This window comes from Terrapene carolina, unplaced genomic scaffold, assembly GCF_002925995.2.
Source record: "Terrapene carolina triunguis isolate 2854851 unplaced genomic scaffold, T_m_triunguis-2.0 Scaffold67, whole genome shotgun sequence".
Taxonomy (NCBI): Eukaryota; Metazoa; Chordata; order Testudines; family Emydidae; genus Terrapene; species Terrapene triunguis.
The window spans coordinates 967,228-981,904 of record NW_020664418.1 but is presented as its reverse complement, the minus strand read 5'-3'; the positions used below and the strand labels follow the sequence as shown (position 1 = coordinate 981,904).

Sequence of the window (14,677 nt, the reverse complement as noted above, 5' to 3'; positions counted from 1 at the left end):
CCATTCCCCTTGGTGCCCTCATCCCACCCCAGCCCCAAGCACCTGCCTGGCCCCCCATTCCCCAGGGTTCCCCCCGTCCCGCCCCAGGCACCTGCCCGGCCCCGCGGCCTAGGAGCGGGTCTGGGGCCCTACCCGTGCGCTGCCCGCTTCCGGGCCCGGCAACTCGCTTTTCGACTGGGCCGCCCCGGCCTGGACACACCGCGCGGGGCCGCTGCAGCCCGGCTGGGGTGGGCCGCGGGGATCGCTTGGCGCCCGGCGCCCACCCGCTCCGCTAGCAGCGGCAACCTCCTGCCGCCTCGGCCGCGTCTTCCCATGGCCGCCGCTGCACTGCACCGCCCCGCCCTGTCTCTCCTCCCCGGGGAGCGCCCGCTCCCACCCGCCGCCTCTGCCGGCACCTCTGACCCCAGCAGCGTCCCGGGCTCAGCTCCAGCGCGGGCGGGACCTGCACGGGCAGCCTGGCTGTGGGGTCTCACGCCTTTGCCCCGCAAGCTGAAGCTCTGCGCATGGGTCCAGGAGTAGGCGAGGCTCTCAGCAGTGACTTGCAAAGCTAATGGCAAGGTGCTGGCCCTCCTGTTCGTGGGGAAGGGGGGACGTGACCCGCGTGTACCCCAAGATCAGATACCGAGGGCAAGTCACAAGACCCCAACTGCCCTGATTTGTAGGCAAGTCTCGTGAGTTTGGAGACTTGACCCACTGTTTGTAGTGCTTGGAGCTGGCAGTACTGCAGCTTGTTCCACACATAGGAAACCCAAGGAGGGAGGGTCACTTCTCTATTCTTCCTCTCCTACGTCATTTCAGGAAGTGTCTTTACCTAGCTCTGGTGTTCTGTTTGCAAAATTGTTGGACAGTTGGAAGAGGTTGAGTAAATAATTACTGACAAAAACTAGAAATATCTACACTACTTCAAAGTTAGATTCCAGGTAGATGTTTGGCAGGTAGGAATATTCTGTTTGGAAATAATCACATTAAGTAGTTTGGGCCAGTTTCTGTTTCACACTGGCACCTCATTGATTTGACCTTTGGTTTAAGCTCTTAATTGCTAGATTTATCCAAGATTTTTTCCAAATGTGATGCACTGGGTAGCCATCAGAAAAAAATCAATATGTGCAGGTACTTGCAGATCTCACACCTGTAGAAAAATTAATAGATTTCTTCATGTAGATTAAAATGCACAGGTAAAGCAGAGACACTGGTGAAGTAAGTCACTAGGGGTCAGTTCCTGCTGTGATCGCTACGTGGGAGACCCAATGCGTCTGCATGGAGCTCCACTGAAGTCAGTAGGGTTCTGTCTATGCAGGACTCATTGCAGGGTCATAGATTCATAGACAAGCAGGGCTGGGATTAGGGTGACCAGATAGCAAGTGTGAAAAATCAGGACGGGGGTGGGGGGTAATAGGAGCCTATATAAGAAAAAGCTCAAAAAATCGGGACATCTGGTCACCCTAGCTGGGATGGACCTTGAGAGGTTATCTAGTCCAGGCCCCTGTGCTAAGGCAGGACCAAGTAAAGCTAGACCAGCAGTAATGAGTGTTTGTGTGACCGAAAGCACCCCTGTATTCGCACCTTACACATTAGTGTGATAGTGTTTGTGAAGAACATGCCTTGTGAGGTATCATTTAATAACTAATAACACACTGATCATCAATATTCTTGCCCCACAGCAATGGCTCCTGTCCTGCAGGGCCGGGCCCAACTCCCTACTCCGGACATCATGACCTGGTGCATGGGATTGCCATGCCACTCGAATCTGAGCCAGCCAGCCACCCGTCACAATGGAGGGCTGGCCGGACCAAACCTGAGTGGCACTGTGACCCAATGCGCCAGGTCATGATGCCTGGAGTAGGGAGCCAGGCTGGGCCCTGCAGGACAGGAGCCACTGCTGTGGGGTAACTTCTGTGGGTGTAGCTGAACCCATGCTAAAGCTGCCCCTACCTAGCCGCAACATTCTCTACTTCCCATTGCCCAGGGACTTCTCTGCCTGGAACACAATGGTCCCACCTCCTCTGCCCCAGGGCTTCTTCTCTGCCTGGGTCTCAGTGGCAGCCCTTCCCCAGTTCCCCCTCTCTGTGCTGTAGGGCCATGTACGAAGACATGGTCCAGGAGCATAGCAGGTCTGCGTCCCTAGCACCAAGGCTCTCACACACAGCTCTGCCCGGGTTAGGGTGACTAGACAGCAAGTGTGAAAAATCAAGATGGGGTGGGGGGTAATAGATTCCTATATAAGACAAAGTCCTGAATATTGGGACTGTCCCTATAAAATCGGTACATCTGGTCACTCTAGCCCAGGTGCCCAGCCCTAAAAATCCCAGGAATCACAGAGCTTCTCATGTCAGCACAACAGTTTCTCCTGCAGGCGCCAAAATCCCTTGACTCATAACCAACTTGCGACCTGGCAGCACCTACTGCTTTGCCCTGGCTGCTCAGAGGGGACTCCCCTTCCCTGCCCTCAGGCTGGCAGAGGTGCCATTCAATGCCCTCCATCTCTCACCCATCGCCATCCTCTACATCCCCCTCAACCTTCCTTCTGCCCCATCTCTCCTTCAGCCCCTAAGTCTGCCTCCTTCTCCGCCTGGTGTCCTGCTCCCCCTCACTCTCCCCATCCCTTTCGCAGCATCTCTGCTGCTCCTCCTCGCAGTCCCTGTGTCCTGCCCTTGCTCCTGAGCAATAAAATGGCAGCTGTTTTGCTGGTAAGCGTGGCTTCAACCTTATTGAAAAAACAGCGGGAGGTGGCAGACAACTTTACTGAGGGCAGATAGACTGTAGGGAAATGGCAGCCATCTCGCTAGTTCAGCTGCATTGACAGACCTGGGAGATGGTGGCCATTTTGAATAAGGGAAAAGGTCCCAACTGGCACCTTTTCATCATGTGTTTATGAGACAGGTAAAAAAACCACCCCCAAAATCACTAGAGTCATGATAAATTAGTGAGAGTTGAATATCTGCTCAACCCTCCCCACCACAGGGCCACCCAGCAGAGCATGCAGGGAAAGGCTGGCTCAGTGCTAGACCCCCCTGAGAGGAGGCTCAAGGTCCAGGAGGGAGATGGCAAAAAACACACAAGCAAAAGCAATCCAGCTGTTTCCGAGAGTGAGATTAAGGAAAAAAATATTGTTTTACCACGTAAAAAGAATTCTTACAAAAGTTTCATTGAAAAGCTCTATTGCCTCCATACTTTGAAGCAAGGAATTGAAATTTGGCAGTGGGTGTCAGGATGTGCCTTTTGCCATCCCTGTGAAAATTCGCTTAAATTTGGCCAAGTTATGAGCCTTTGAAAAAAATCTCAGTTTGCACCTGCACAGTAGAAACTTGTTATAGTTTTCCAAATTTGAGGAAAATTAGGAATTAGATTAACTGGAAGGAAAAAATTTAGATGGAAAAATGTGAATGAACTTTGGGGGCTCTTTAAGAAGAGTTTATTAGATAGCCAAAAAGTCATGATTCCACAATCAAGAAAGAGGACAACTGTGGCCCATCCTGGTTTAGGGGCGAAGTGAAGGCAGCAATTTGAAATAAAAAAGCAATATATAACAAATGGAAAAAAGATAGCAATCAATATAAATTAGAAGGAGCAAATTGAGAAGAAAACTTGAAGCCATGAAGGAAAAAGCCATGGCTGGCAGGGCTAAGTACAATGAGAAGGAGTTTAAGTATATTAGGAACAATAGAAATCCTAGCAAAGGTATAGGCCTATAGCTTATAGTAAATAGTAAAATTCCTAATGATGCAGAAAAGGCAGAAATGTCCAATAAATATTTCTGTTTTGTCTTTAGAAAGAAGCAGGATGAGGAAGTACTTTCCAGTCTATTAGGAACTAAACAAGATGTTTAACAATATCTAATAGGGATAAACATATTTAAATCAGCATGCCATGATAATTTGCACCCACGAGTCCTAAAAGAGTTGGCTGAAGATATTTTGGCCTGCTCTTGGAATACTGCGACTATTCCAGAAGACTGGAAGAGTACTAAAGTTGTGCCAGTATTTTAAAAGGGCAAGGGGATGATGCAGGTAACTACAGGCCAGTTAGCTTGACATCAATCCCAGGCAAAATAATGGAAAAGCTGATCTGGGATTCAATTGATAAAGAATTAAAGGTTAGAAATATAATTAATGCCAATGTGGTTTTATGGAAAGTAAGTCTTGTCAAACAAACCTTATTTCATTCTTTCTTGAGGTTACAAGGTTGGTTGCTAAAGGTATCTGCATAGATGTAATTGACTTTGGTGAGGAATTTGACTTAGTATTGCATGACATTGTGATGAAAAATAACACTAAACAATACTAACAGAGCATACGTTAGATGGATTTAGAACTGGCTAACTGATAGATCTCAAAGTAGTTGTCAATGGGGAAGCATCATCAAATGAGGGTGTTTCTAGTGGGGTTCGGCAGGGATTGGTCCTAGGCCTGATGCTATTTCATCAATGATCTGGAAGTAAATATAAAATTACTGCTGATAAAATTTGCAGATGACATAAATTTTGATGGAATGGTAAAGAACAATGAGGACAAGGCAGTCATGATGAACAATCGATATCGCTTGATAAGCTGAGCCTATTCAAACAAAATGCATTTAATACAGCCAAATGCAAAGTTATACATCTAGGAACAAGGACTGCAAGCCCGACCTACAGAATGGGGGGCTGTATCCTGGAAAGCAGTAATGGTTTTGAGGTCAGAGTGGACCAGCAAATGAACCTGAGCTCCTAGTCTGGCTCTGTGGCAAAAAGGGCTAATGTGATCCAGGAATGTATAAACAGGGATGTAGTGAGTAGGAACAAGGAAATGATTTTACCTCTGCATACAGCATTAGTGAGACTGGTGCTGAAATACTGGAGTCCACAGTTCTGGGGTGCACATTTTAAAAAGTATGTTGAGAGAGTGCAGAAAGAAGATGCAAAAATTATTAGAGGGCTGGAGAAATTGCCCTGCAGTGAGATTCTTAAAGAGCCTAATCTGTTTAGTTTATCAAAAAGAAGATGAGGTGAGAGGTGACTTGATTGTTGCGTGTAAATATCTCCATAGCAAGAAAATAGTGGGTAGAAAGACACAACAAGATCCAGTGGCTAGAAGCCAAAGCCAGACCAATTAAAAATTAGATATATGGCACTTGTGTTTAGCAGTGAGGGGGATTAACCATTGGAACAAACTACCAGGGAAGTGGTGGATTGTCTATCCTTTGATGTCCTCAAATCAAGCCTGGCTGCCTTCCTGGAAGTTCTACTGTAGTGAAACACAAGTTATTGGGTTCCATACATGGGTAACTGCCTGGTATTTAACGGCCTATGATACGCAGGAAGTCAGATTTAGATGATCTAATGGTCCCGTCTGGCCTTACACTCTATTAATCTATGAATTACCACAGTTTAGTTTGTCTCTGCAAGGTTTAATGTTAGTATTATAGCATTATACATGCTGTCTGGGAGCATTTTAGAGTCATTTGCTTTATTTATACGTTCAGTAATTTTGATGCTAGGTCCTCTTAGATTGGCTTGTAAAAATCCTTTAGGAACTCATTGAGCCAAGAGTTTTATTATTGTCCAGGTCTTACATTGCACGTTGTTCAATTTCTTTTTGTGCCCTTTTAGACTCCAAGAAATAATAATAGCTTGTGTTGTAGTAATGTCTAGAGACCCCAGTAAGAGACAGGCCACCATTATTCAGGGTGGTGGGTGCATACGTAATGAAGACAAGCTCTGCCCCAGGTATCTTACAATCTTAGCATATAACAAGAGACAACAGATCAAGAGATAAGTGCTGTTTAAGACAACTAGGCTATTCGTCAGTACTGGTATTCTGCAAATACATGGAGCCTTATTCTTCTCTGATTTACACCAGTGTAACTCCTCTGAAACTGAGAGCAGATTCATGCCCACTGTCTTCATGGAACCACTGGCCTCCATATAACTTAGAACCCATTTGAGTCCATAAAATATCTAATTCATGGTACATAGAAAAATTGCAGGTGAACAAGCAACACCACAGGATAATCTGTTAGTGACAAAGATTTACTCTCTAGTACTACCTGCTGGTTAGCTTTGTCTCAGTGCTAATTTGGTGACCTTCTTTTCTCCTGCCTGTTTATTGAAAATAAATCCTCTGTTTTAGACTTGGAGCATTGATCTATGTCTAAGCAAAGATTAATTGCCACCTTATACACAAATTCATGCTCCATTCTCCATTTTAGGTATATGCACAGTAGGTGAGGGTCACTCATTGTGAACTAAGGGAAGACACCTGTTCATGTAATGGTTCTTTGAGTTGCTGATTCACACAATCTCTCTCTGCATAAGTTACTGCTTGCTTCACCCTGACTCGCCGCTGTCATGCATCTTGTGTTGTCACTTACACCCGTGTAAAGTGCTACCAAATCAGAAGTCTCCACTTACACCAGTGGGACCATCTTACTTCCACTTTGGCTCACACAATCTCTCCCCTCCCCTCCTCCAGCCTGCACTGCTCTCTGCACAGGAGCTCATTAATTTCTTCCCAGAACACTTGATACATTTACGTGACTTTCCCCTACCACTCAGCTTGCCTTCCCTTTCCCCTCCTTCAACTTTCTCCTCCTTCTTCCTTGTCATAGACAAAAGTTTCTCATCTGCTTTCCTGCACTAGACCCTCCTCTTGTCTCAATGACGTCATCCCATCTCATCTCCTGATCTCCCATACCCACTCTCATCCCTTCTACTTTTCTCCTTAACCTCTCACTCTCCTCTGGCTCTCTCTTCTCACAATACAAGCATGCTTACTTAAGTCGTGCCCATCTTAAAAATAACCAAACAAAATCCTTGACTCCACTTAGGTTTGCCAACCTTCCAGGACTGTCCTGGAGTCTCCAGGAATTAAAGATTAATCTTTAATGAAAGATATGTGATGAAACCTCCAGGAATACAGCCAACCAAAATTGGCAACCCTAACTCCACTTGCCTCTCTAACTACCGCCCCTTCTCCCTTTCATCTCTAAGCTCATTGAATGCACTGTTTATAACCAATGTCTGGAGTCCTTTTCCTCCAGTTCTGTTCTAGATCCTCTCCAATCTGGCTCTGCCACCAGTGCTCCACTGACACCTCTTCCTAGTGGAAGCTCAGAACCAGCATCCATCCTCATCCTCCTTGATATGCCAGCTGCCTTCAACACAGATGGCCATGCTTTCCTTCTTGAAATTTTGTCCTCCTGTGTCTTCCATGGCTCAGTCCACTCCTTGTTCCTTCAGCATGTCCTTTGGAGGCTCTGTCTCATCCCCTCTCCAGCTTTCTATGTGGGTTCCACAGGGCTCTGTTGGTCCCTTTTGTTCTCCCTCTGCACCTTATCTCTGGTTAATCTCATCTGCTACTTGTTAAATTTGCAGACAAACACCTTTGTGCTTTTTCCCAGACTGCGCCTCACACTTGGGAAAAGCTTCCCTAAACGTCTGCAAAACTAACTCATTATCCTCCATCAAAACCCTCTTTAGAACTCTCCTTTACCCTGACACCTGCACAAAACTTGACAGAGACCACATCTGATCATGCGTCTGACATGCATCTGATCATGCGTCTGACATGTATCTAACGAAGTGGGTATTCACCCACGAAAGCTTATGCTCCAACACATCTGTTAGTCGTAAAGGTGCCACAGGACTCTCTGTTGCTTTTCACATCTGATCATAGTGACTAAGATATACCGACCCAAGTCACAAGGAACAATGGGCCAGTCTGTATCCAGCTGTTGTCTCTTGTCTTATGCCTTAGATTGTAAGCTCATTGGAGCAGAGACCAGCTTTTTGTTTTGTGTTTGTACAGCCCTTAGCATAATGGGGTCCTGGTCCATGATTAGGACTCGGAGGTGCTATGATAATACAAATAAATATATTAACATTAATTAATTACAATTAATAATTTGACAGGTAGAAATGAGTCCACAAGATGCAGGGCAGTGAAGAATCGGCCACATGGTTTTAATCAGTCCCTTTAACCAAACTCCACCCTGATTTGAACAGTGGCATATTTGAGTTCCTCAACATGCAGGGGTAGTTAACAGGTGGACTGCTGGCCAAATCTGGACTACCAGATGCTTTTGAATGGACCCTAAAATCTTTTTATTTACTTACCATCTCTGGAGCTTTACTATACCTTGAACAAGAAATTTGGACCTTGACAAAAAATAATTGACTACTCCTGCTCTACTGAGTCAGTGGCCCAGTTAATCCTTGATGAGTCTAAACTGAGCTTCTCAATTTGTCCTCTTTGCCTCTTGATACCAACAGTGTTAGATTTCCTACCTGGTCCTGGCACTTAGCTTTGACTGGTATTTTCTCCAGGAGCTGGGGGTCTCTTTTCAGAACCACATGGCTGGGCTGCACTGTCAGTTTTCTAAAATGACTCTTGGATGAGTTTTGTGCAATAACAGACACCGCTGCGGAGTGGCTCTTTCCTGCCTGATCTTTACCCATGTGCCGTTCAGCACTACCACAGATAGATTCTCATCACTCACTCTCCGGCTACAATGGGCCTTTTGGGACCATCCAGCAGCCTTAAACAGCAGCCTGCAGAGCAAACTGGCCACACTTCACTCCTTCCTTGCCACATGACCTCCAGTGCCGGGATGTGCTCAGAGAGGTGGCATGTTGGCAGGTAGCATTGGCCCACCTTTTAGTCCCAAAGGCTCTTACACCAGGGCTATTTCCCTGGGAGAAAATCTGGCTGGTTTCTGGCAATGTAAAGGGTCTGCAACACAGCCTGGGATCTGGGCTTGTTTCTGTGATCGGTAATACCCCTCCCTCCATTACCGGAATGTCTGAAACAGACGCTTTGCTCTGCTTGGTGAATCACTGGGATGTTCTTAACATGAATATTTAAAACCACACACTAGCAGCCAGTTGGGCTGCGGCGTAGGGATCTAGTGGGTGAAGCGGCTTTATAATGCCCATGTGCTTTCCTTGTAAAATAATCACACGGTAGCTCAGTCTCTGCCAATCAGATCTCAGCTTTCATCCATGCCAGTTGATAAAAACTGTCACTGATCAGGGCAGGAAATGGTTGCCTAGCAACGTCTCAGAACTGGCTTTTCCAAAGTAACCCTTCTGTGGGTATCACACACTCAGACCCCAGGAGTGATTCCTGGAATGACCTGATCCTAGCCAGAGTGCTCCATGCACCATGAGCCTGTGCAGCAAAACCACCACAGGTGACTCTTGTGGGCTGGAGGGGGGGAATCAGCAAGGTCATGGACTTGTTCAGGGGACGATCACAATCGCTGTTGGCCAAAGCATCACTTGGTCTTTACACAATACCATAAGAAGGGGAGGAGTCACCAGGGTGTGGGGTTCCCAACATGTGTGGCAGAGGGGATGGGGTCACAAAGGGTAAGAAGACTAAAGAACATTCAGCCAGAGATTCAAGGACAAGGTCAACTGAGCACCAGGTTTCAGGTTAATGAAGCTGTTGGACGTGGCATTGAAGGGGACACGTGCAGAAGGTCCTGACTAAATAATAATGAACATCTGTTTACCTAAGCACATATACTGCACTCATGATTGTGGTACCTGAGCGAGATTTTAACCTTCAACTTATTGTCCGAACTTTCACTACAAGCCCCATTACAAGTGGGTAAGTGAGGGGGACCAGCAGGAACAGCTGTCAGGTGTACATGCTGGGAAGAGAAGCACAAGCCTCATCCGCAGTGGTAGCAGGAAGGAGAAAAATGTGGCACTGATGCCAGGGGGCTATTTGAAAACCCAGATGGAAAATCATTTACCCCTTGAAAGTCAAACCCAAGAATTCTGTGGGTAGGAGCCCAGGATCAACAATCCCCAAATGAAGAGAAGCAGGGTCCTGGTGCCTGCCCCACCTTCCTGGGACTTGTCCACCAGAAATAGAGGCATTTCCTCACTCCAGAATATGTGTGTGTTAAGCATGTGCCTAACTTGAACATTGACGGCAATAGTCATGTGCTTAAGAACCTTGCTAGATCAGGGCCATCATCTTCATTGCTCTCCAACTTTGGGTTTGCCAGGCCTAGGATTCGGACCTGATTTTGGCTTTGGGAAACACCTCTATTTCTCTTGGCTATGTCGCAAGGGTGGGTGGGACATCTAGGCCCTGCTACCCTTCATTGGATGCTGTTGGTCCTGGGCTCCTGCCCACAGGGTCTATGTGTGCTGCTTCTCACTTTGCAAAGGAGCTGAGACAGCTGTATAAAGGAAGGAAATGCACCACAGACATGACCCTCAGTGAAACAGAATGGTATCTGTCAGAGCCTCACCCCACCCCAGCTTCCGGACAGAAATCCAGACTCACAGGTGTTTACAGGAGATGGAAACACATTGATCAATGGGATGCATCACCTGTAACCAGATACTGACTGCATCACAAAGTTTGTCTGCACTCCAAAAAGTGCAGCTGACCCGGTCCTTATCCTGGTTTGGCCTTGTCTCACTTGCAGTGAAGCCAGCAGCACCCATTGCTAACCCCAGACTGCTTTAGCCCATGTGGGAGAGGCCAGTGCTTTCAGAGCAGGAAAACCTGGATTCTCTCCCAGCTGTCACCGTGAAGTTCTTGGTGTCCGTGGTTGCAGCATAGTGACAACCATAGCATCCCATTTTGCCACGAATTGCCTGCAATGTGTTGAAGGGTGATGCTTGGTTTCTGTGAGGTGCCTGCTATTGGACTAACCAGGATGACTTGCCCTGTTTCATAGCAATTTCTCTTTTTTTGCCCTTCGGACACTGGTCCCAAAAACTAACCATGCACACTACTACTATTACGCAAGTTTCACATCTCCTCTTTTAATGGGGAAAAAAGCAAAGGAGATCGCTGCGAGAGTGTTCAAACCCCCAGGTAAAGTCCTCAACCTGCCTGCCACAACCCTGAGACTCATAAATGTCCCTCTCTGCGTAGCTCTTCCCATTGTCATGGTGAGCAATAAACAGCCCCCTTGTTGGCCAGCTCAACAGTGAGGCCAAGGCCTGACTGGGCCATGGAGACTGAATCATAGAATCATAGAAGATTAGGGTTGGAAGAAACCTCAGGAGGTCATCTAGTCCACCCCCCTGCTCAAAGCAGGACCAGCCCCAACTAAATCATCCCAGCCAGGGCTTTGTCAAGCCGGGCCTTAAAAACCTTTAAGGATGGAGATTCCACCGCCTCCCTATGTAACCCATTCCAGTGCTTCACCACCCTCCTAGTGAAATAGTGTTTCCTAATATCCAACCTAGACCTCCCCCACTGCAACTTGAGACCATTGCTCCTTGTTCTGTCATCTACCACCACTGAGAACAGCCTAGCTCCATCCTCTTTGGAACCCCCCTTCAGGTAGTTGAAGGCTGCTATCAAATCCCCCCTCACTCTTCTCTTCTGCAGATTAAACAAGCCCAGCTCCCTCAGCCTTTCCTCGTAAGTCATGTGCCCCAGCCCTCTGATCATTTTCGTTGCCCTCCGCTGGATTCTCTCCAATTTGTCCATATCCTTTCTGTAGTGGGGGGCCCAAAACTGGACGCAATACTCCAGATGTGACCTCACAAGTGCTGAATAGAGGGGAATAATCACTTCCCTCGATCTGCTGGCAGTGTTCCTACTAATGCAGCCCAATATGCCGTTAGCCTTCTTGGCAACAAGGGCACACTGTTGACTCATATCCAGCTTCTCGTCCACTGTAATCCCCAGGTCCTTTTCTACAGAACTGCTGCTTAGCCAGTCGGTCCCCAGCTTGTAGCAGTGCATGGGATTCTTCCATCCTAAGTGCAGGACTCTGAAGTGACCCCTCCACTCTTGGAGGGGATCTTTCCAGTCAGGATTGAAGCCCGTTGGTGGGGCAGCATTGAGGAAACTTGCACAGTGCAGCTGTCCTTGTTCTGTGGCTGAACAGAGGGTTTCCTCTGCAGGGTGTCAACCCAGCAACTGTCAGCTTCATCACATTTTTTCAAATTGATAAAATGAAACTAAGAGGCTCTTTTTTGTGAATTCTTCCTGTGGTGCTTATCAGGGCCCTGTGTTTGTTCAGGATGCACAGGAGACAGGTGTGGCAGGTGAGTAAAACCATTTCCCCTTTTAATCTTTCCTGTTACAGCTCTGTTGCAGGGTGACTGGCCCCTTTAAGAGGGTGTGGGGTCCAGTGCACATGTGACTGGTCATCTGCCACCCACTAGCGCTTAAGAGAAGGCTGTTGGGCTGTATAAAGAGGGAGACCTAAAGGTGTGAGAGGCAGAATGGTGCAGAGGAGAGCTGCCTGAGAACAGGAGAGGCAGAGGGAGCAGCAGAGAGTTGCCTGAGGGAAAGAGCTGAAGGAGGTAGTGACTGTGAGCTGTTGGTGCTGAGTGCTGAGGAAGGCTGTAGGGAGGACTGGCTAGAGCTGGGGAACCCTGCTGAATTGCAGATAGGCTTGTGCAGTGGCCCCTGGGGAATGAGGGGAAGAACTGCTGGTTCTTCCTGGTCAGTGTAAGCTCGGCCCAGAAGCCAGGGGTTGTTTCTGGAGGGAGGTTCCCCTGAGCAGAGGTAGGGTGAGAAGGTGTGGAGAGAGTTGACTTAGGGCAGCAGGAGAAAACTCAGGATCTCTCAGGTGGATGGGCCTGGAGAGGGGGGCCCTGGAACAGGGGCTAAAGAAATGATGACTGAGGGGTGCATGACTCTTGGGTGGGTGACTTGGGAATCGTGACCTTGGAATGGGATTGACAAGCTGATGTGTTGTAACCTTGTTTCACTTTGGGGAGGAACTGTTTCATCCTGAGGGATCTGAGGACTGTGGCACTGTATATGATTTAAAAGGTTTCAATTTGCCGCTGAGAGAGAATATTCCTTTGCATGGGCAGGTAAAGTGGAAACTGAGGGAGGTTGTGTCTCTGCTGCTGAGGTTAGCCATGGGAGTGTGCCTGTGATGGGCGTTTTCCGGGGAGAGACCTCTTTAAGAGGTGGTTTGCTTTACCATCTCAGAACAAGTCTTGGGGAACTTACTTGGCTGAGTATTTATTTAGGGCCGGGGCCAGCTCCCATTGAAATAAAGGGGAATTTGTCACTGACCTCAATGGGTGCAGCACTGGGCCTTAGTCATTTAGAAGGGATCATGTTTTGGGGCCCAGCCCGTTAGACACAATCAGAGGCAGTGCAGATGGAAAGATCAGTTATATTGGACTCATCTGTGCCCTCCAGGGATCTCTTCAGTGTCATAAGAGAACATAACAACGGCCATATGGGGTCAGACCAAAGATCCATCTAGCCCAGTATCCTGTCTTCTGTTCTGACAGTGGCCAATGCCAGATGCCCCAGAGGTAATGAACAGAGCAGGTAATCATCAAGTGATCCATTCCCTGTGGCCCTTTCCCAGCTTCTGGCAAATAGTTATGACTACCTCAGTCTCATCTGCCCTTGCAGAATGGCAGCAATCCTCCGAGTGTATGAACACTCACTTGTCAGTTTCAGATGCTGGCTAAGATCTGAAAGTGCAGGTCTCCAAAGAACTCCTAATGCTGCTAGAATGTTAACTGCAATAAATGAATTTGTGCCCTTACACAAATCTTTGGTCTTGAAGAGTATTTCTTTCCTTTTAAGGTACTAACTGGTGCAGGGGCTGGAAGCATCATGGAACTAGCAATGGGCTCGGGAGCCTTTTATCACTGGATTGCCAATTCAAATCCAGCCCAGGCTGGTAGTGACTGGACATCGTTACCATCTCATAGCTGCTTTGGTGTCCTGTGTGAAATGAGTTGTGTGGGGTCTCAGAGTAAGATGATCGGAATTACTGTGGGTGCAGAGCTCTGTAACCCAATATAAGTAAGATTTTTATCTTGCCTTTATCTGCACCACGGTCTCTGGGACAGACCGTCTGATACTGGACTATTACCCGTGTGATCAGCACCACTCTCCCTGCCCCAGGCTCCACACAGCCCCTCTGGGAGGCTGGGGCTATGCAGTTATGGAGGACAGGTTAGGGGCTGCATTGTGGGGCTGCCCATAATTTCCTTCTGTGATGGGTTGCCCCCCACTCCGGGATGCCACTTGATGTAGTGGGGTACCACTGAGCCCACCTGTTCCACCAGTCCGGGCTTCCTTATACTGCCCTGCTGAGCCAGGCCCTCAAGCCTCCTCCAGCACACACACAGGTAGGGCCACACCCAGCTGCAGAGAGACACAGACACTGAGATCAGCTCTGCCTGGGAAGACTCAGCTAGGGAATTGCCCAGCACTCAAGTGCACACCCCCTCTGGAGTGTAAACCCAAAATTGTATCATCTTGCACTGCACAGAGAACTGTACAGTGTAAGCTCATTGAAATTTGCCTCCTTCCTCGATGTGGAGGAAGATCTGCACAGCTTTTTGCCCCCCAGTTATGAATTCCACCAACTGGTTTTAGAGAACACAAAAACAAGTTCATTAACTACAAAAGATAGATTTTAAGTGATTATAAGGGCTAGCAAACAGATCAAAGCAGATTACTGAACAAATAAAACAAACACACAAACTAAGCTTACTGCACTAAAGAAACTGGTTACTGCTTCCGTCAACGTGAAAAGGCTGAAATAGTGGAAAAGCAACATCAGTTGCCCCATAACCTCAGCCATGCTGAACACAACGCCATCTACAGCCTCAGGAACAACTCTGACATCATAATCAAAAGGCTGACAAAGGAGGTGCTGTCATCATCATGAATAAATTGGAATATGACCAAGAGGCTGCTAGACAGCTCTCTAACACCACATTCTACAG

General features: G+C 47.6%; 1 protein-coding gene across 1 annotated transcript in view; it reads right to left on the bottom strand.

Annotated features, from left to right (window-relative positions):
• The window catches only part of VRK3 (VRK serine/threonine kinase 3), a 16,712-nt gene extending 16,378 nt beyond the window's left edge, over positions 1–334 (bottom strand). Inside the window, exon 1 of the mRNA XM_024219714.3 lies at positions 133–334. Within this exon, the coding sequence (XP_024075482.1) occupies positions 133–314 (182 nt within the window). The 5' untranslated portion in view covers positions 315–334. The remainder of the gene's footprint in view (positions 1–132) is intronic.
• Positions 335–14,677: the final 14,343 nt, after the last annotated feature.